Source organism: Amblyomma maculatum, chromosome 1, assembly GCF_055883805.1.
Source record: "Amblyomma maculatum isolate TAMU_Amacu chromosome 1, ASM5588380v1, whole genome shotgun sequence".
Classification (NCBI taxonomy): Eukaryota; Metazoa; Arthropoda; class Arachnida; order Ixodida; family Ixodidae; genus Amblyomma; species Amblyomma maculatum.
In genome coordinates this window covers 11536378-11559712 of record NC_139344.1, presented here as the reverse complement: position 1 = coordinate 11559712, position 23335 = coordinate 11536378, and the positions used below count along the sequence as shown (strand labels likewise).

Here is a 23335-nt window from a genome sequence, read left to right as displayed (position 1 = left end):
CTGCTGTGAAGTATTACACCGCCGTTCGCAAACATGTCGTTCGCCCTATCGGTTAGTGTATCTTACGCGCAGCTACTGCACACTACTTATTTTTCCTTCCGAGTTATTGAGGCCACCAATGGCGGGATGACGTTCTATGAGGAAAATATTTATGTGGCGCATATCATTCTAGTTGGCTCAGATAGCCACAGGTCCCGCAGGGCTGCAAACCACATTTGAAAGGCTGAAATATAATTGTAAGAAACAGACACAAGCTTTGAGGAGAAACCTGAGTGTGCTCTGTTATTACCGCACGACAGCTGGATGTGGCATCTTACAGAAGTAACTTTGAGGTTGTAGCCTTTCAGTGACCTGCCAGGAAATAGCTCTGGAGTAATCCTTGAACGTTGATGAACGTATAATTTAGTCTAGTTCGAGGCGCTTGTATGCGGCAGATGGCAAACATTCACGCAACAGACGCCTTGTGCTCCTTAAAACCATGTCATTATTCTTATGGTAAAGGCTGTGGGCTAAATATGGGATACCTCTTGCCGCGGGAGGCTTTTCTATCTTACGGATGCGGGCGAATGAGAAAGGGAGGTTTTCGAGGCGTATCATACAGTCTACTAAGAAGCGTCGCTCTATAACATGTTAGCCTGCGTAGTTATTGAGAAAATGTACTGAGCTTTCTTCTACGGGGTGCACCCTCATAGTGGCAACTGAACACACCTGTCTGAGCGCAGTAATCAACATATACCTAAAAAAATCAATAAATCATGACTTTTTTTTTCTTTATCCACCTCGGGGAGTCTGCCGCTGGAGCCATAGGGAATCCAAAGTATTACACTGGAATGTCTATGTACCGGCTCGAGCCATATCCGCGTCCGCAACTTCAAGTCCAGGCCTTGTGAAACAGTGCATTTAAGGGTGGCCCGGTGTGGAGCGCTACATGCATGGGACTGGGACTGCCCGAAAGCCTGGCCCGCCCCTGCACTGCCCGAAGGCCGGGTCGATCCAGGCGGAGCTTTTACGTAACCCCGTGGCTGTGCAACGCTTTCGTTATCATCTCTCTCAAACTGCAATTTAATGTATGAAAAGTTGTATCTATAAATTTTAGAGTGACGCGACATGCGACGTTGTTGTCAAAAAAGCAACAGGAATCTGCTAACCTCCTTTGGATAACAATAAAATGACGCAATCATCGGAAACACCTTTGGAAAGAACGCTATGTGCCGTTTCTTGAAGTAATTTGCAGCGAAGAAAAATCTATCACTTATAACCGCTACGTTCTAATGGCAATTGTCTGCGCCCGGTCACAATTTCTTCAACGAAATCAGCATTTCTCTAAAAAGCTGAGAGAAGCTTATTGTTTAATGAGCTTGCACTCAATTCTCGGATATAGTTTAAGCGTTGGGGAAAGCTCTTCTCTTTAACAGGCTGTGATACAGGATGAAAAAAATTTGCAATGGATCTATCGTCTCTATCATTTGCACTTAAAAGCCGTGCGCCTGCTAATGATAAGTGCTCGGAATCTAACGCCTGGCATTGCCATTATGGACAGTTTTATCTTACATATTTTCTCCTTAAACTACATTTCATAAATTGTATTTCCATGGAAAAGAAAGAACCCAATGAGGAATCGAGTTTGGCCTTACCGGAAGTATCGCCGAACGGCTGCAATTAAGTAAATGGCTATTGGGTTTTGATTTCGAAGTACGGCACGTGACTGCAGCATCAGGTAAGACATAACAAATCCGCTGGAACAGAAGAAGCAAGAAGGCAGTTATCAGAACTTGGCAATAAATAAATCAAATTATTCTCTAACAGCATTATTCCTCTATTAAATGCCTACCTCAAAAATAGGAATGTTGATACGCTGAGAAGGCCGTTGAGCATAAGCTGGAAAAGGACCTTTGATGAGAGGTCGACGAACACGAACGGGCTTCCTGGAAATGGAATGGATGAATGGTGTGCAAAGGAGTGCTTGTGAAAAAGCCGAATAAAGCGGACATTGATGCGTGCTCTTAATTATAGGGTTGTTTCAAAGAGGCATACTCCTCTAAATAAGACTTTTTTTTTTTTAATATCACCTAGAGGAGGTTGTTTCCAGGCGTCTTTTGACATCAGCGCACTCGTTTCTGGTGTAACTCTAGGGAAAAACAAATGCAGCGTCCTTTATTGATTACGTACATCAGGCATTCTGTATAGCCCCCCTTTGCGCTATGTTTGGTACAAAAGGCAACATACGGAGAGATAACGAATCGGTAGCACGCTGGCAGTGGGTAAATTGCGGGTTGGACTGCAAGCTGAATTTTTTAGGTATTATAGAAGGTAACACAGAGGCTCAACCAGCTTGTAGTGAAAATATCGCTGATTTTGACTCATAAGATTAGTATCCTTTTTGAGGCGTTCCTCATGGTTGTTTATTTCTACTGTGCCTGGTCCTCAAGCGTAGCAAGAAGTCGGACATGGGGAGGAAGTAGTCCTGTAGGAGCTCGCGGAACCCACAAAATCAGCCCGCCGAACTCAGTTTGAGAAACCCTGCAGAAGTATATGGGGCAGCCCCATATTGCGCATGCGATGAAGCTTTGTGTTTCCAATGCAAGCAACCTACGCTGGCTGCATCCCATACTAAGCAGACTCAGTGGGACATTCCCAGATGCAGAAGAGAAGAACACTAGTGCATGTAATGGCAGGGAGGGAAGAGTAATTATCAGAAAATCAATGTACCTCTTCATTGTAGGAAGACCTTGGCCATTTTTTATTTATTTTTTTTTTTGTGCAGTGTAGGTGTTGTGTCGGTGGCAAATTACGACATTTAATATTGTACTTATCGCTTATAGGTAAATAAAACAGCATGTGCTTTGTACGCGGTTGCCCACTTCCATATAAATTGCCGACCAGAAGATTTCTTCCCTCTGAAAACCTTCCATGAGGCTACCTTTAGTTTAGTGACCTAGCACTTTTGTAAAGGCGCCGATTCATAGGGCTATTCTTAGTTAGTGTACGTGGCTGAGTAAAACAAATGTGCTTACGAGCAAACTCTGGCTGTATCAAGACGTAGCAGTGCGCGTAGATGACCCAGAAGATGAGGAAAATCTTGAAACCGCTCAGGAAAACTATATTACGGTTCTCTGCTCGGGCCGTGGTCTTGAGGAGCCGCTTCGTATTGCTGATCGCCGAGAAGAACATGAGCAATCTCAGCGGCGCCCAAACTCGTACTGCTGGCAGGCAGGAAAAAGGGGTGGGGCGTAGAAAGAGATGATGGTGCGTGTTAAATTGATGAAAACGCCGGACACTTTCTCTAGCGCTTTAATCTTTAACTCAACTCACATTTCCTATGTAACCCCGGACAAACAAGGTGGAAGGCGCAGATATGAACATTTCGTCAATCACGAAAGTTCAAGAAAGCCGTCGTAGGTGTCCACCTTCTTCAAGATGGAATAGATGGGTCTCGTATCTTTATGTTACATAATTAGCTACATGCTGACGTTATAATTGCAGAAATAAGGAGCTGGTTTGGTTAAGCTACAAAGAAATCAGAAACAGTGTTAGTCTTTTCAGTTACACAATTTGGGTACATATCTGGTGATTTTTGGATCATGCCATCACTATCGTGGCTATAGAATGTACCGTCTTTGCCAAAAGTGACCGACCGGTCGCGTTGCCTGCCGGCGTCAGCTTGAGACCGAGCAGCTGTGCTATGCTTTCCAGTGGTGATCCTGACTTCCGGCTACTAGTGTAAGCTGGCTGACGTGAGCCTGCGCCTTCGCCCCGCTTCAACGAGGGATATCGCACACCGCATTGGCTACCATTCAGAAGGAGAGCGAGAACGGATGTTTACTTCATCAAGTAGGCAACAAGCCAGTGTCTGCGCAGAAGGGCGTAGAGCTTTGCTAAGCTTTAAGCTTGCTCTGGCAGCCGACGCGGCTTCTCTTACTTTTGGCAAAGGCGGTGCTAAACCATTGATATTTTATAACAAGTATCATACAGTTTATTAACTTCGAGTTTCGAATGCGCTCTATGAATGCGGCCAGGGCCATCTAGCATACGCATGTTTTTGTTTATTCACAACGCTGTTAAGTAAACTCATCAGAGCGCAACAAATTCTCTATAATGAGCACTTCTTTTATACTTTGCCTTTTGTTCGCTGATTGAGTAAGAGCAGAAAAAAAAGGTCCTGCAGTTGAAGATGCGCACTAGCAATACTTTCATACTCTTCTAAAAGCCCTTCAGGTCTGGTCTGTGGGGTTTAGCATCCCAAAGCGACTCCGGCTATGAGAGACGGCGTAGTGGAGGACTCCGGGAACTTTGACCACCTGGGGTTTTCGAACGTGCACTGACAACGCACCGCACATGGGAGCCTTGTTTTCGCCTCCATCGAAAAGCGGCCTCCGTGGCTGGAATTCGATCCCGCATTCCTGCAGGGGAACAGTAATCGAGCGCCGTAACCACTGCGTCACCCCGGCGGGGCCTCAAATCCCTTCAGTCCTAATGCCACGGCGAAATAACCATGTAACAGAGTTGCTGTCCCCTAAATATATATGACAGGGCTTAATATGCATAATTTAAAATACAAACACAAATTGGCTTCTTTGTCAGGTGCCGGTAGCTTGAGCACGATCCATTGAATAAGTGTTCCGATGAGAACGAGCAGACCGAGGACGCTCAAATAAATTCTGGAACAAGAAGAATGAAATAAGTATGAGGAGCAGCAAGAAATACGAAACATGCCGTTAAATATCAAAGAATAATCCACTGGTAACAATACACTGCAAACAGAACAGTTAGCCATCAAAACTGCGAAAACGGGCGCACACGCAGGGCAGTGTTGTGCATGCGGCGCTTCTAAATTGGTGAGCCCGTACTGAAGCTCGGTATATGTGTATGCATATTTCAAGTTAACATGCTACAAATGCCTCGCAGGCCTTTTGCATGGGCTTTGACGAAACGGGAAGGCCTGCACAGGTCACTGATATTCCTCGGCATATTTTTCGAGAATGGGTGAGAGTTCATGACCGATAGCTTTAGTGTGCGCATTGTGTTTTGCCTCTACGCTGCTTATTGACCTCCCTCAAGTAGTACTCACATTGAAGCTTTCTGAAGTTTTGTAAATTGTTCTGGGTCATCATTTCGGCAGCCAGTAACGGTCGTGTTGGCCCCATATTGCTGGAAAACTGCAAGGAGGAGGAGGAAACGAGGCGATTAATATGAACATGATTTATTGTTTTATTTCAGATACCTCAAGGGCCCTTGGGTGAGGGCTTTACACTGCTGTCCATGATTGAGGCATCGGGAAGGTCAGCAGCAAGGAGCACAACTACTCATTGTTGTTGCCCTCGTCCTTCTTGCCACTCCTATTATGAATTAAATGTACCTCGCCCAGTTTTCCACTTTACTGTAATATATATATATATATATATATATATATATATATATATATATATATATATATATGCGTTTTCATTTGTATTGGTTAGTTCCCTAGTAATCTTATCATTTTCTTACTAATGCACATCATTCGCTTAGATGCAATCCGCCTTTTTCACAAGGCCGCTCTGCGCATGTGCGCAGGGGTCAAGAGGATATATATATATATATATATATATATATATATATATATATATATATATATATATATATATATATATATATATATATATATATATATATATACCGGTCTTCTCCAGAAAAAAAGGCGCTAATGGTTAGCGGCGTCATATATATAGACTGGCGATATCAACATGGCATGAGAATAAAAGAAAATATGCAGTCCCAAAAATGCTCGTGGTGAATCAGTGGCTCAAAATCCAATGGCTTAAATAACGTGCTTTTACCAGCATAGTGATTCTATGTCAGCGGCGTTCACAAAACTATAAAAAACAATTAAAACGCAAACGTAGCACAATGCGATGCTGAGCAGGCGATTGTTACAAAAAACAATATTGCAACTTCGAGAATGATTCAGAGTAGTGAGGAGAATTGTAACTCGTTAGAACTGATGCTTCGGCGAGTTGGTATGCCAATAGAGAATCGTAAGATTGCTAGATAAATTAACCAATACGAATGAAAACGCGCGTAGGAGAAACATGTTGGAAGGTTGCGTGGCTTAAAAATCACAATATCTTAATACAAAGCGACGGTTAAAAATATCTTGCGAGAACCACAAGGAGCAGTCTACTAACGTGGTAAATATTTACGTAACCACTAATTTCTTCCAAAATAACCACGCCCGTATTTAATGGCTGTTCGCCTGTGAAACAAAGATAAAAAAAAAGAAAGCCATGAAAAGTTTGTTCTCGCATGATCTAAGGGCACAAAAATGTCATCACCAGTAGCTGTCAGCACCGCTTCTAATTATATGTTATTATAAAAGGAAAATTCATATGTGACTCCAATAAAGCAGTCTGTCTGTTTGAATGTTATAACTGCCGCCTTCAGTATATTGGACAAATTACGGCATCATTTCGGTTGCGTTCTAATAACCACAAAGCTCAGAGCACCAGCCTTCTTAATTTGCCATTATCGAAGTATGTAAGCATTCAAGGTCGCTCATTCAATAAACTGTAGGGTGCACTTTGGAATGAGGATTTCGATCAGGCCACAACCGAGAAGTTAGGGAATCGTTCTCCATTCATAAATTCAAAGCTGCCTCGTCAAGCATAACGAGAGCGATGAAAAATTATCTTGCCTGTCGTTTCATCCTGTTCTAAGAGCTAGGAAATATTAGTGGGCTCGCGGCTTGGTGTCTTTCAAGCCACATAAACCAGAAGGTAAGCGTAACAGGAGGCGGCAGAAATTAGGTGTGTGGATGAAGTTAAGAAGTTCGCAGGGGTCAAGAGGGTGCAGCTAGCGCAGGACTGGGTAAATTGGAAGAAAATGGGAGAGGCCTTCCCCCTGCAGTGGGTATATTCAGGCTGATGATGATGATAATGATGGTGGTGGTGATGATGATAATCATGGGGCGCCTGTCCAGCGCTTAGGCAGAACACGCACCGCTAATCTTCTCCGCCAAGAATGAGAGGGTGTCTGTGTTTTTTAAGAGTTTCGCTTTATTTATTCATCTCATTTTTAATTTTTATATTGTTTTTATTTATCCTTTCAAAACGTATCGTGATGTTCCGGCTCCTGGGCCTCGAGGGGTGACATTTTTGTGAATGCGAACCGCATATAGTTACGACGTGGAGATCCCTGACGTAAACCTTCCAACATGTGCTTCTACAACGCGCGTTTTCATTCGTATTGGTTAGCTTCTAAGTAATCTTATAATTTCTACCACTAATGCACATCATTCGCGTAGATGCAATTCTCTTGTGGTTTTATGTAACCACTGCGTGCTCCACGTAGAATTGTCCTACGTTTGTATTTACCCAAATGCAATCGCTTTTTTACGGTGTTTAAATGCCTCTGTCCTATAATCACTAAACCTGTAATCGAATCTTCTTTGTGTCATTGCAATCTGCGTTCAGCCACATGCCTTCCTGGGGCTATATATTTCTGCTTTTGCTATTTTCATGCTATGTTGAAAATACCAACACACACACACACACACACACACACACACACACACACACACACACACACACACACACACACACACACACACACACACACACACACACACACACACACACACACACACACACACACACACACACACACACACACACACACACACACACACACACACACACACACACACACACACACACACACACACACACACACACACACACACACACACACACACACACACACACACACGCACGCACGCACGCACGCACACACACACACACACACACACGCACGCACGACGCACGCACACACACACACACACACACACACACACACACGCGCACGCACGCACGCACGAACACACACACACACACACACACGCACGCACGCACGCACGCACGCACACGCACACGCACACGCACACGCACACGCGCACACGCACACGCACACACACGCGTATGGACAACGGCGACGACAACGAGAAACGCAGGTATGGGCGCCAATGCGCTGCGGTCTAAAAAAAAAAAAATCCCCTCGCAGACTGTTGGCTTCTTTCATTCGGTATCATAACGAGCCCCTCATTTTTCCTTAATTGTATTGCTAAAAGGCACCAAAATCGTGCTGTGTTTTTTAGAACATAAGGTTGGCGAGTGAGAAAAGTGCCAAGGAATTCATAGATTGCAAGAACTGGAGCTCAAACTTGCGGACGCTGGACTTGCGATATTATACGCAACGAGAATTCGCGCGTCGAGAAAACAGAATATGAAACGCTTTTTGGCGCCCACTAGCGGTTGTTCTGATGCGTTACGTCAGCAACCCCAAGCTATAAATGCTTGAGGTGACAAACCAAAAAAAAAAAAAAATAATGAAGCAGCCGTGACTGACTCGTGCAATCGCCCTTTCCATTTGCTAAACTCTTAATGCAGCATTCCCGATAAAGGAGGAAGCGGCTTATCTAACTTTTTATGCACATTTTTTTTAATCAGCAGCTTGCTCTACACAAATGCAAGACTTAAGCCGATGCCTTCACAGAACGGTTTGGAACACGTGCCGGAAAGTTAAATAGCACCCTCTTCATCCGAATAAAGAAAAAGATACCAAAGCTGGCCTAATTTCTAACGCGTAGGAAAATGTCATGCTCATAAATATTCACCGTAATCTTACCTCCAGCAGCGAGGAAGTTGACCTCATCCTCGTTGCAGGCGTCTAGGGTGCACAATCCGATTCGCAACGCTTTTCTTCCTATTTTTGAATTTGTGGTGATCTCGAGGGGATTCAGTCTGCCCTAGAAAGTAGAGCGGGAGAGAAGAATAAACGCATTTAAAAATCAGCCAGAGACAATTAAAGTGTCTTCTTACGCACGAGAGTAAAATGCTTAGTCTACGGGTTTTGAATATCGCGGGGGGGGGGGGGGTAAAATCTATGTTCTGAAGTTTACCTCGCTTACATGAGGCTTTATTATGTCCGAAGGAATTCAACAATTCAGTCCGATGGAGCTGCAAATGTAGTGAAGGTTTCACATGGCTGAAGTAACGTTCCGTAGTGTAACCAAATATTCCTTGGTTTAAGTCTAAAGATCCTTGTTTCTAGTCGTTTTTTCTTTAAAACACTGCGAAAAATGCTGCAAGATCCAGCAATATAGGAAAAGGAAAATTATTTCAGTCGTTATTATTTCCTGAAACTTTGAAAATATTCCCATTATCCAAATTCCGTATCCAGAAGTTCCTTTAAGAATGGGAAATTTGATTTCGAATCTACTCCTGTCGTATCTTGCACTGTTGGGTTGTCTGGAACCGAAACTGCATCAGACAAAAACTTCAGCCCTGGTTTATTATACCCAGCGTAGGTGAGTTCCATGTACTTATACATGCTAAGATTTTACGTGTCGTTCCAAACAGAAACATCCAATAAAATGTTTGGTTTTTCTACCTCGTTAACAATAGTGCTCCATCCAGACAGTTTGTTCACTAAAAGTGTCAGATGCCGTGGAGAGAGTTTGCGCCGCCAGCTCATGGTGGGCAATAGATTAAATAAAAGTTTGGTGTTTACCGGCGGATGCGAGCTGTTGGCATGCACACGGTAAACACTGATACAGGCAATCAGTCGAAAGCCGTTGTCATGTATCATCAACTGTTCTGATTTCAGCAGAGGCGACAAAACCTATGCAAGGACGTAGATCTGTACGCAAGGTGTTAAAACGTTTTTTGAAATATTACTCCTATGACATGTATCCCGATTACCTGCGTCTCAAAAAGTAAGGCCCACACTCGCAGAAGCTGGGAGCGTTGAGCGAGCTCCAAATGCCATAACACGGGCACATGGAAGACCTTTTGTTTACAGACATCAAAAAAAAAAAAAAAGCCCCTAAAGCCCCTAAAGCCCTCGCTACGAAGTTATTAGAGTGGCAAGAAATGACACAGGGGATGGCAAAAATTCAATACAAAACTGCAGGATGAAACATCTAACCTTAGAAACTGAGCAATAAACAAAGCTAGAAAACCACAATAAATGAATAGGCAAGAAGTATCGAAACGTGGTGAAACAACAACCCCAAAAATAAACGTAATGAAAAAAAAAGCGACATAATAGACAGAACGGAAAATAAAACTCAAACACATTACTTTGAGCGAAAGAGAACTAAAAGAGAAACTACACTTAGCTTTCATTTTTCAAAGATTTTCGAAATGGATGTAAATACTTCAGTTACCATTTTAGATGGCGGCCGATTTCAACCATAATAGTTGTGGGCATGAAATATTTGGCAGAAGCTGAATGCGACATGTGATCCGTTTGATCGTGAAATGATGTTCATATCATGGGAACACTGTTGAGGGAAAGAGCCGCCACAAAGCAACGGATGACGGTAAATTTTATGAAAAAGGGTTAAGAGAGCGTTTTTCCAACTATGGGCAAGGTTATCAAATCCAGCACGCGCTATTCACATCGTGACGCTAGTGAAGCATGAGTAATCAGAAAACATGAAACAATGAAGTAGCACCGCTTTGCAGGCATCCAATGCTATCTATTGTGCAGGCTTGATACTGGTCCCATTTGGCGGGGTGTACTAATGGGGTGTGGAAATAGTGTAGCATAAAATTGCTCACCTACGCACGAGACTATTATTATTATTATTAGCTGCTAGAGTCAAGTTATTATGATAGTTGTAGATTAAGCCAGATGGAAGGTGAACATCTAAATACTTGTAAAGGGAAGCTGTCTCAAATGGTGCTACTGCATATTGTTTCTCGTAACATAGCTGACACGAACAATTTGAAAACCATTTCGTCAGTTGGCGCTCGTAAGACAATCTTTAGAGGTCCAAAAAATTCCTGACTTTGTTAAAACTGTAGGAAAGCTTGCTTATAACATGTTAGTATCTATTTGTTGACTGAACACATAATTTTTTTATCTCGCCTTCCTTCTCATTCTTATTTCGCGGTTCTCCTATTATGGTTCTAAAAATAATTTCTCAAAGTGCATTACAAGGATCTGGCCTCGGTAATGAGCACTTTCTTCGCGCACATTAAGCTACATAGCTGTCGTAAGACGCTCGTTCGTGCAACAGACGATTTTCGTTCCTTGCTACATGAATCACTGAAGTATGAACGGACTCAAGGTCGACTAAATGACAGCTGTGAAGCAATACCTGGATCCGCAACAAGTACACATTCCCCTAGAAACCCACAATTAAGCATTAAAGTGTTGGGAGCTCCGACATTTCTTACAGGGAGGAGTTGCAAAGTGACATTAATTATGATGTTCCGAGAAGCCGTCCGATACACGCAAGAAACCAAGACAACCTCGGCCTACAGCTCTCTAAATCGCGATGCCGGTCTTGCGCTACGACAGTCTTTCGTTGAGGGGACTCGTACCGCTACACTGTTGTCAGGCTGAAGTCAATGACCTTTGAGATAATGAACCATCTACGCTTACATCTCAAAGTCGTATTTTATTTGCCTTCCTTGCCTTCTGTCGAACCTTTCTTTTCAAAGCTCATCTGTCTTTTCGATTACTTTTGCCCTAAAAGGAAAGAAGCTTCCATCCCAAGACGCCCGTTCGTGCAGCAGTCATGGACTTGTATACCTGCTCACACAATATCTTTTATTAACCCGTAATAATTTTTAAGCCACCGACTGCTACTCACAAGGCATATGCAGAAACTCACTAATGTGAAACCTTGACCAGATTGTGCTCCGTTTAGAAATGATAACTTGCTGCACCTATTTTGTGCTTTAAATTTTGTGTAAGTTGAATTCGAAAATACCGACCAATGACATATTAGGACGGCAGTACCAGCTACTTGAACATTGTGCAGTCAACTTCAAGCGCAGTGACGTCAAGTGATCGGGATACAGGAACCCGGATTCGCATTATGTTATCAGAGAAAGAGACTCTTGCACCCAGAAGTGCTCCTGGCCTTATGAGGCAAGAAGCATCCTTTTGTCTTGTGGATGGTGCTACTTGTGAAAAAATAAATAAAAAATGAGTCGAATAATAAGGAAGAGGTTATGGGAACACGCTGACTTTGCGAAATGTCTTCTAGAACCTCCCCTCGCTGGCAACGTGCAGATAGAAAATTCTGGTGTGTATTTGGCTGCGTTCTTTGCCTTCTTGTCGGCAGCAGGTATAAGCGTTAAAAATAATTGAAGCGTCATCGCTACACCAATTCAACGAGTGCCACCTCGTGGTTTTAGTGAACTGCGCAAAAATGTGTTCTTGGTGCATCCATTTGGTGAACAGCAGATGGCAGTAATTTTGCTCTGTGTGTGTACGTAAGTATAATCATAAACAAGCTCATATTTATTTCGGAGTGTTTAAGATTATGTCTTTTTGTCATCATACTACGCTGCACTTGTTTGCTCTGGTTTCAAATTACTGAGCCGCATGCCAACCGCTCCAAGTAAACAATGTTTTGAGAAAAATACGAAATTGATCAAATCTCTCATACCGAGTTAACAAAAATGGGCAGCTATGCGGTTTAGGCTTCAATCTCTTCAACCTAAATCGTGAAAGTTACACATCCTACAGTATCTATACGTCCTGACACACAAATCACACAAGAGTTGTCCGAAAGAGCACTGAAAAATGGTAAAGGGGGGAGGGGGGGGGGGGGGGGTGGCTTCAATTCGGAGGTCGTGCAAACGTTTCGACAGGTGGATATTTGTCGAAACGTTGGCTCGACCTCTAGACTGAGGCTTCTCCCATCTACCCTTGTTCAGTGCTTGTTCATACCGTGTTCATACTGTTCTTACCGCCATCTTCTTCCTCTCGTTCTACCTTAATCCTCAGCAAGAGTTGTACATGTTTTATAAAGAAAACGAAGGTAAAATACTTGTCTCACCCTCGAGAGTCTTGATCGAAGCCGTTAAAGACAGGGTGAAGGCGAAAATAAAAGGAGACCGAGAGAAAGAGGCACCATACTGTAGGACTCCAAGTTAATTTAGTCCACATGCGTTTTTCTTTTTTTATTAAAAGTGCGGTGATATGGCGGAGCACATCATCATTTTGATGTGAGGGCCTGTGGAGAATCTCTAGACATTATGCTCTTGCTAAGGAAATGATAAATATTGCCAGGTGGAACTCTTCCTTTGTAATCGTTTCCGTTTCTTTGTTATTTCTCCGAATTCTCTTCTTGCCATTTAAAATGGAGAAATATGCTTTTTGTCTTTTTAAAAATATTCGCTGTACTAGCTTATCTGAATAACTGTGGCCTTTCAAAAGCTATTTTCCCAAACGTTATATAGCACCTTTCAGCGCAATGATCCCTGCGTTTGAGAAGGCAATTTCAAGTTTTGCAACATATTGGCCAACATCATGTAGGCGCGCTGAACTTTAACCGTACCACGTACCAGTCTTGTCTTGTGTTAGTGGATTGTCTCGAGTTAAAGTTCAGCGCGCCTACATGATGATGGAAAACCAACTAGCCGCCATTACAGCATTGCTTGCGATAATATTGGCCAAGCACGAGAAAAGTGCAACTATCAAAGAAGTGCTCAATAATAATGGAGTGTTCGCAGTGTACCCTTTTTGATGGTCCTGCCGCAGTGGCTTAGTGGTTAAGGCGCTACACTTTTGAACCCAAGGAGGCAGGATCGAATCCCAGCCGCGGCGGCATCGATGGAAGAAACAGCCAGGCGCTCGTGTGCTTTGCGATGTCTGTGCGCGTTAAAGAAGCCCAGGTGGTTGAAATTTATGGAGCCCTTCACTACAGCGTCTCTCACAGCTGGAGTCGCTGCGGGACGTTAGACCCCGTAAGCCGACCAACTAACCTTTTATGGTGAGTGCCACTGTGATAACGAGACCAACATTGATTCTGTAACAAACCTCAGTTTCAATAACTCACCGCTGTTTCAGCTTGCACCAAAAAGAAAAAAAAATTACAGCGCTCAGAAAGCAACGCCCCCCCCCCCCCTAAAAAAACAACAACACTAAAATAATTTATGCCAGTCTCATCAGTTTAATTATTTTGCTTGATAACACCTGCAGCCTTAACTGTTTTAATCTTCTCCATCTCGCGTCCCTTCTTCGCTTTGTCAGCGTAGCGTATGTGTGTCCTTCACTTCTCTCTTAGCGCATCGTTTGCATTGATTTTTGTTTATTATATTACAGTAAATAATTTAAGACATACGAATAGTGCACGGATAGCACTTATTTCAACGCGCGAAAATTGTGCAAGGTGAACAGGGGTAAAACAAAATGTTTCATTCGCAAAGGCACTGCAATGCATGTAAACACAGTTACCATAGCCACTGCACTCTGCAGCGTGAAACGCTTCTGAGTGCGCGCACAGACAGATACAAATTAGCCTGGGTTTAACTTCGTTTAAACCGAATAAGATGTGCGAAAACAGTTTGGTATGGTTTAGTTCTGTTCAGTGGTTTATTACTGCGAGACTAGCCCAGAGTTTGGCATAAGATTAAATGTCTTTGTTTGTTTTAATTTTTGTGGACCTGAAAAGCATAATGTCTAACTTCTTGGGGGACACAACAATAAAATTAACGGTATACAATTGGAGATGCATATGTCGTCGGTTAGAATCGCTGCCGAAAACTATCCTTCAACTTAACTATACCATTAGGATGCTAAATGGGAAGCGAAATGGTATGACACCACCCTGGACGATACGCAAAGAACGGTTGCATCACGATTCCAATAGTAAATCACGTTATTTTTAGGGTATCTCCTCCTACTCGCGCCATTCCTAAGCAAAATGAGGCTTTTGCTTTAAACTTTCAACGGACGAAGGTTGCAGAGCTTTCCTCCAGCAGTAAGGCAACAATGAGAGGAAGGCCAAAAAATAAAACCGACATGCACATTGGACAATTAAAATTCCGTTACCCGTCGTATACGCGCGTGTGTATTTTTCAGAGTGGACAGGCAGGTAGTTTTGCCAAAGTTTTTATTGCACTCGGGAGGCTGGTAAACTCGTTTACCACGGCCTTGTCTTGGTGGCGCAGTTGTTAAGACCCTTGACTTCTGTTCTCAAGAATATGGGATGGGATTCCGGCTGCGGCGGACGCTTTTCGATGGAGGCGAAAAGCTAGACGCTTGTGTGCTTTCTGATGTCAGTGCGCGAAACAACTCCAGGTGGTAGAAATTTGTGGAGACTTCCACTACGGCATCTCTCATAGCCTGAGCCGCTTTGGGATGTTAAACATTATAAACCAAACCAAACCATTTACCACGCTTAAAAAAAATGCTGACTTTAAATGGAGATGTTTGGTAAAAAGTTCATGTTATTTTATGACTGCGATCACGTACGTGGGGAGTTTCGGGTAAAAGACATTATCAACCGCACTTCTTTTTAAAATGTTTGTCTTTTTTTTTAAATGTCATCCTGAAGGCGATGCGACGGAAATGAAAGGTATCCCGGCCAAGCTCCTTTCTTTAAAGCACCGACACTAGGAGATGGTCATTGCAATTAAAAAAAAAATCAAATCAATTAAAATGACCTTAATAATTATTGGGTATGCCTTCAGGCTTCGTGGTAAGGATTTGAATCGCCGCTTCCCGCACTCCCCGAAGTATATTCTAAGAGTAGCAACTGATGCCAGATGTAAAGACCCCATCTGCTGTCTTTGGTTGCATTTGCGAAATCCGTGTCAATGGAGTCAGGCACCCCGACCTATTTTGAGTGCTATATCGGAACCAGTGGGGCGAGACGCTACACGGGATGAGATCTAACGTTTCGTTGCTTAGTGCCACCAAACTAATCGAATATTTCGTTTGTATGGCCCGCCACGTGTCCACTGAAAATCGTGTTAAAGCAGTCCGAATTCATCTTATCCAATCAGATAAAATAATTACTAAGTTAGGCATGGTGAAGGATAAGGCTGTGGAAAAGAGCGAAAGTCTGCATGCTATCTTTTTTGGCACTTATCAGCTCAACTGACGTAGTTGCAGTTGATTACAAAAAATATTTATTTGTTCCAAGCGGTTATTCCTCTTGCCGCCGAGTTTGTCTATCTGTGTCTCGTGAATCACTCTGCCAGCAGGATACAAGCAGGGCAAATCCCAGCACCGTGGTGGTCTGCAGGACAAACCATTTGAAAGTAAGGATATTCGCCGAATTGCTTGCGAAATGCTGTCCTTGGTTTATTGATCTTTAGGAAGGTATACCAATGGTTGTCGACTGGCGCGAAGACACGAATATAATTGTGAGGGAAAGCATCAAGCAGTGCAGGTGCCCGCGACGATTTCATGACACCCGCCACAGAACATCTAAGATAATGATGTAATTCTGATGGGCAGTAGCTGCACCGAGATTTTTCTGGAACCTAAGAGGCGCAGTTTTTTTCCGGCGAGCGAGAACGGTCGCATGTGCTGGAGCCCACAGACCTAACTGGAAGGGCGGAAAGCGTAACTTGGACTGCTGCCAGAGCCACGAAGCGATAGTCATCGGGTGAGAGATAATGCTCTCGGTTTCGTTTACAGCAGCTGACGATAGCTGCTGCGCAACTCGCTTTCACTACTTTTTCGGCTGTTCCCGATCGCCGCGTAGACAGCGCGCTCGTTACGTAGGCGTTTCTGAGCGTTCGCTCGGTTCGCTCGCGGATGCGGCCTTCCAGGAACCAGAAATTGCACACTAAGTTTCCGGGGCTGGCGCGCCTCGTTTCCTCCGAATGTTGGAGATCTAACAAAATAAATATTACGGCCAGGTGCCGTGCGCTTCCAATTCCGTAGGCAGTCGTAGGCATTGTGTCGTAATCCCGGAAGGAAAAAAAAAAGCAGCAAAGTAAAAGCCAGCTAATTGTTCCGTACTTGCCGCGATGTGCGCAAGTTGCGGCAGTGTAGCGCAATGTTGGGTTCCCGCGGTAAGAAAACTTCAACGCTTTGCCAGGGCGACGCGAGCATAGCACGGAGCAACGCTTACGCAACGTGCGCGCTGCCTGCACGGCGATCGGACGCAGTTGAAAAGCAATCAAATCAAATCCTTTCTCTATAGTCAAAGCGAGCTGCTCATCAGCTACCGTCAGCCGCCGTAAGCTTGCCGACAGCATTGTCTCGCACTCGATGAATATTGCGTCGCGTCGCTGGTGGTATTCAGAGACACGGAGACACGCTTTCCGTCATTCGCGTTAAGTATGGGGGCGCTTTCAAAACGCATCCAGGCAATGGATCAAGCTCTGTGCTGTCAGACATACAATCACGTGCACATACACGTGTTTATTGCGAATCGACCGAAATCACATGTATCTTCGGCCCAGACGAAGGGAACGCGCAGTAACTATGACTTTAAAAGTTGGGAGACAATTTAATTCTAGAACGTGATAGTGCTATCGGGCCCCGTTTGCATAACTTGAACTAAATACCGTTGCCGCCTTAAGCTTTTTTTTATTTAGAGCGCCTATACAGTCTCCACAAAAAAGATGACGAAAGTTCGTATTGCGACATTATTTCATGTAGCGATGTATTGGGAGCTTTTTCTGGCGCCTTTCTAGAAATCAGTGCACTAAGCGGGTGCATCAGGTGTCCACTCCCCGCGAGACTTCCATCTGAGCCACACAGGGGTCGAAGCGGCCTTCGGTGCGCGAGTGGCGCTTATTTTGGGCTGTAGCGGTCCTGTGACGGATCACACTGGGGTTATAGTAGATAAGCGCCTTATACCAGAATCCGGCTGCAATCGATTGCGCAAGGTTGTTATTGTATAGGTGGTGTATACCTCTCAAATAGTCTCTAGGTCATTGCATATACAAGCACTTTTGAAGAAGGAGCCGAGCAGAAACATTGGTGAGCTGTGATGACAGCGGCGTAACTTTACAAATGCGGCTAAATTTCTATCGATCAAGAAATGACCCCGGAAACTGAATGAAAACGGAGCAGAACGCTCAAATGCAGCTACTGAAAACCTACTCGTACCGTCAAGCCTGTCTACGCAAAGCCAACATCTGTACAGACTCTGTGTTCCATCAACCGTGGCTTCGAAAAGGCATCGCACAACCTTCGCAAAAAGGCAATCCATGTAGGCTCAACGCTTCACATCAAGTGCCAGGAGAAGTTGGCAAGAATCCCCTGATCTGCTGCAAAAACGAAAATAATACCTTCTTGTCGCAGAATCTAAACAGCTCTTCATTTTGCCGCGGGGAGACATTTTGAAGTATTTGTTTTGCTGGCGAAGCGCATGGACCTTGAAGAATACTTGAACTTCTCTATTTGTGCTCTCAGAGCTCGGGGGACGGAGGTTAAAGAAATTCTTCTGGTGGCCCTAATTACGGATAGTATAGAGTATATGGGTATACACTCGTGCTTGACGACCCGCTTGCACGGCGCGTTCGATGGCCATGACGTGCGCGCCACTAACATATGTTCGATAGCTCGAGTCGCAGTGCACGGCGGCCATAAGCGCAATGCACTGAAATAGTCTCACTACGGTATAGCCGACTGCTGGACCCTTTCCTTTATGTCATATTACGGGAAGGCACCGTAATTGGGCACCATTGTAGCTGTATTTGTAGTTGTAGTTGTTCTTCCAGCGCTGTGCTTGGCAAACAAGTGGATCGGCGCGAAGACAAGAGCGATAGAGGGACCAATATAATTAATAGAACAGAATAAAAGGAAGAAAAGGGCAGGTCGTCGCATTGGAAAGAGAAATGTGCATGAGGATCCTCACCGAAATTTTAAACTGATTCGTAGCCTGGTTTAGCTAATTTTTTTTGTACTGACGTTCAATAGAACCGAATAAATAAATTTGGACTAGTCGGTAATGACGCAGGCGGTGAAAGCACTCCAGGAAGCTGTACTGCAGCACGCCAGTGAACCCTGGGCTATGCGAAGGAACCCGATGTCGTTGCAAATCTTCAGGCTCGTTTTTCGATCGCTGAGCTTCGACGCAATATCTGTGTTCGCAGTCATTCATTACTTTACGTACGTGCAGGAATGAAATCCCCAAACCTCGTCAGAATCTGCAGTAGTTATTGGGAGAGCAGGCCATTTTGCCCGCGAAGGAGGGCAGTTATGGTAGAGAGGCCCTATTTTCAACTACCGATGCAAATTTATTGCGCCAGTAAAGATCAATTATGCACGTGGCTTATATCGGAAACACGTATGGCGCCAATGTACATTTTTAATGAATTGCAAGTATGATATCGGCTTAGGGCATTGAGATGTACGAAGAATATTTTTCATTCCAAGAATTCATTTATATATAGAATCCGTAAACTATTTTTGTAACAACATAAAGGGGGCTTACGACAACGTCCTCCATGATGCTATTCTTGGTGGACTTGACGACGTGGGAGTTGGTGGCCGGCTGTACTTGTGGATTGTGAGCTATCTCAGTGGCTGCTCTGTTTACATGACTACGCCTGAGAGAGATACTACCCGCTATCAGGTCGGTCGTGGGGTTCCACAGGGAGGACGTACGGTATTACGACTCCGTGAAGAGTAATCGGGTAGCGGCTGACACAGTTTCCCGTAAATGCGATCGCTGCACAATTTTCTGCCGCTAAAAGTAAACCTTGACGCCGTAAGTACATCGATGCCGATGACACAGCTCGTTGCAATCTCGCACGTAGTTGTGGGCGCGGCGAACCAGAAGCCCAGAAGCCCAGATGTAGATGTCGTCAGCATATGCACTGATGTGAATGTCAGTTGGCAGTTCACTCACCAGGCCAATTAGCGCAACGTTAAATATAGTTGGGCTGATGACTATACAGGCACAGATTCTTGGGAGTAATTATTGACCACCGACTATCTTGGTCGAAACATATTACTATGGTGAAGAAAAGGCTAATTAATTTTTGTCATACACTTCGTTTCGTAGCTGGCATCAAATGAGGTCCAACTGAGCGCTACTTAATACGATTTTACGAGAATCTGTTGGCTACATCCGGTACAGTCTCCTAGTACTTTCTAGATGATTTCCTGCTGGCGGACTTTAGAGAGCGTGTAAGCACAGTCACTGAAACTATGCCTTGGACTATCCAGATGCACATCTAACAAAGGCACAATTGAAGAGGCACATGCTCGCCCCATGTCCATATCACACGAACCACTTCGTGTATATTTACGAGCACTTACAAGACACCATTTTCACCCACTCAGCAAGATTCTGGACAAGTGGCGCGGACTGCAGTTTTACAAGTGTACTCCGCTGCTATCAGTCGCACGAACCGACAGAATATGCCCTCCCATATCGTCCTGACCAACTACCATGGCCAGTCCATGGGGTTGAAGCCATTCCGCTCCAATATTTTTTTTTCGTGGATGCCGGTCGCGCACGCCAGGAAAACATTGTTGCTACGGCAACTAGAGTGGACCAAAACATCGTTGACGATAATGTTGTAGTTCGTGGTGGGCCGGCTGGAAGAGTGCTTGTGCACTGAAACCGCACTAAAATATTGGGAAGCTATTTTACGAGGAGACTCCTTTTTTGTTGGTTCATTTGTTGATTTGCAAGCTATGGAGATGCTACTGAGCTGCTGCTCCAAAAGCGAAGATGTAGTTGCGGTTTTCAGCGTGTAAGATAAAATAAAACTCAGCAAGTACAGTCGTGAACAGAAGTGGTATACAATACTCAGCCGGAGGCGGAGCTCGGGAAAATTCCATCGCGACTTCATCAACCAACAGCTATATAACATCGAGACAACAGTGGCGGTGCCCCCTTTTATCCACATTCACGTGTCACTGTCGTTGTCCATGTCGCTGTCACTAGATGGCATTTTTATGCAGTTTTCCCGAGCTCCGTCAGTGGCTGAGTGTTGTATACCATTTTTACTCACGACTGTACACAGAGACAAACAAGAGTAACGAATACCGTCATAAAATGTTTCCAATGCATTTGCTTAAATGGCACACGTAGACGTATGTCATTCATGCGTCATCTGTCATATGAGGGAGCGTCGTTACATAAAATACTAATGTATAACTCCACCAAGCTATCTACCTATATACCGGCGCGAGTTCAGAGCACGAGCGCTCTAAGGGGAGTGCCAAAGGGAGGCATGAAACAAAATAATATGCGTATTATGGTGCTTGGTTGCGGCGTAATGATGAAAAGGGCCGCTATAGCCCCAGGATTTATTAAGCACTTTCACTCATTCCGCGAAAAAACGTGAAGCCTTAATTTGGTTTCCGCTAATTTACTGTGTGAACTCATTAGGCAGCCTCAGGTTTCAATTGTGTTCCTACCACGCACATCACTGAATGTCAGTTAAGCGGCTTACCGAAAATTCTCCGACAGCCTGGAACTTCTTAACGAAAGTCTCGAGGAGAGACCAGGGCGGATAGACGAAGAGGCTGCAATACTGGCCCTTGTGCACCAGCTCTCCCTCAGTGTTGTACACCCTGGTCTTGAGGCACTGCTCGTAGCCGCCCAGGTTGATGAGACTCCCCTCTAAGATGTTGTTTGGGATCAATCCGTTGGCGAGGATCACTGTAACAAGGGACACATACAGCACAACGTGTGGAGGAAAAAGTCGGCTCGTTGGATTTAATTGCGCGCACGTTTCGAGCGTGCACAGCACGATTTGCGTCCGTCTTTACTGCATACAATTAAAAAAAAAATAAACGCTCATGGCTTACTACACAGAATAAATCGCGCATCGTGTAGAGACCATTATCTTTTTTTTTTTTTTTTTTTTTTCACCCGCCTTCACTGTGTACTTCTACATGCGTAATATATTTGAAGGAAAGGCTTTCAGTCAGTGATAATCCAAACATGCGTTTGTAATCTGCTTCCTTAGCTACCTTTGCCTGTATCGTCATGCCGCTAATCAATTACGCCCTCTCCATCGCTTCTGCCTAGCAGATAATTTGCTTAGTTGGCTCTGCACGTTTTGGCTCCTTTTTTGTTTTCTTACAGGCAACATTCTCTAGAAGATCTTGTTATAATTACTGTTGGAACCACTGCACTCAACGTACGTTCACCTGTAAAAGTATTTTAGCGGAACGTCATAGCTCTCTCATATGAGTCCCTTTAAGGTCTTCCTTAATGCATGCTGAAAAAAAAATATCAGTATGTAGGTGTTTTACAGGGCCAAGAAAAGAAAATGCACCTGCATTCTTTCGTAGTGCAAGCAGGAAAAAGATAGCGAATGCCGAAACAATTTCTTAGCTATAATAAAATAGCGAATGACATTTCAGTAAGCATTACTGTGAATCATACAGGCACACCTCCACCCCATGGTTTCTTGGGACAAGAAAAAAAACGTTCCATAGATTTAATTCATTTTTGTTTTGAACGCATGGGGTGGCAGGGCTGCCCAAGTACCTAAAGCATGTTTGCATTGATTGGGATGGTTAGTGGGCCTTAATAACAGGCGACTTTTCGCTGCTGATGGCTAAGTGGCGAAAGAGGATCCAGATGGTCGTGTGGAAGGAAGCATTGAGCACCGTCTTTACAAAAAAAATTAAAGAAATGCAAATGACACTAGGCTGTAAATAAAACTAAACTCCCTGAATTTATGCAACAAAAAAGTAAACCACAAAGCGTATTAGTGAAACACGCGCAGCGTTTTACGAATACGCTTCATATTCGTGAAACAGAAAAAAATAAAAAACAAGGTTCAAAGTGTGCGAAGCAACACGTTGTCATGCGCACTGCGCGAGCGTGCATATCCAGAAAATTCTACCAAAATTCTAAAACTGATGAAGCCGATCTATGGTACGACTAATGCGCAGAAAAAAGGTTTTGTCAACAGTTCTAATGTGTTTTTCCAGGAAACGAAGCGAAACTGTTTCATACTTAGAATGTCAGAGCAAGTGTAGTCCCAGATATACAAAGCAAAAGAAAGAACACTCACTCCTTAATACCCATGGCTCTCTCGTCTTTGTAGCCTTGAGCACCTTGAACAGGCTTCCGGCACATTCGGTGCTGAGCTCGGGGCTTGTGGCCAGCTCCGAGGCGATAGGTATCAGTTTCTTCATGAGCATGCCACTTATATCCGTCAGCTCCGTTTCGAGGCTCTTGGTTGCCGTCTCTTCCCCGTGAACGAAATGAATATTGTTCCACGTCTGGTCTACAAGGAGCACGGTTACGACTAGTAACACTGTAGGATTCATTCTTCCAGTTCGACTCACTGCTACTTACGCGGATTACAATATTGAAAAGTTAACAACAAAAAAATCAAATTCTCTACAGAGTTCAAATTATTGACCGATACCCCTCAGAAGAGCTTGAAGCTCTCAGCCATAATGCCATCAGGCGAAGTTAATGCCAGCAAGAGCACGAAGTACAGGTACGCAACTGAGTCCGAGAGCTCAATACGCACGCCGCTGATACCCCCACCGCTGACGAAGTGACTTTATAAAAGAGGTAGCCGTACGCTGCCCTACGCTGGAGGCTCTTGAGAGCTACAGTTGTGGCCCGTGTCGTCGACGCCGCCACCATACAGCTAATGCG

At 44.2% G+C, this 23335-nt stretch overlaps 1 protein-coding gene across 1 annotated transcript in view; it reads right to left on the bottom strand.

Annotated features, from left to right (window-relative positions):
* LOC146201659 (nose resistant to fluoxetine protein 6-like) overlaps positions 1-22995 on the bottom strand; it is a 35148-nt gene extending 12153 nt beyond the window's left edge. The window contains exons 1-8 of the mRNA XM_084583376.1: positions 22737-22995; positions 21159-21367; positions 8659-8779; positions 5069-5156; positions 4561-4658; positions 3015-3200; positions 1832-1925; positions 1635-1736 (exon numbers count right to left, since the gene is read on the bottom strand). Coding sequence (XP_084439502.1) covers positions 1635-1736; positions 1832-1925; positions 3015-3200; positions 4561-4658; positions 5069-5156; positions 8659-8779; positions 21159-21367; positions 22737-22995 — 1157 coding nt within the window. The remainder of the gene's footprint in view (positions 1-1634; positions 1737-1831; positions 1926-3014; positions 3201-4560; positions 4659-5068; positions 5157-8658; positions 8780-21158; positions 21368-22736) is intronic.
* Positions 22996-23335: the final 340 nt, after the last annotated feature.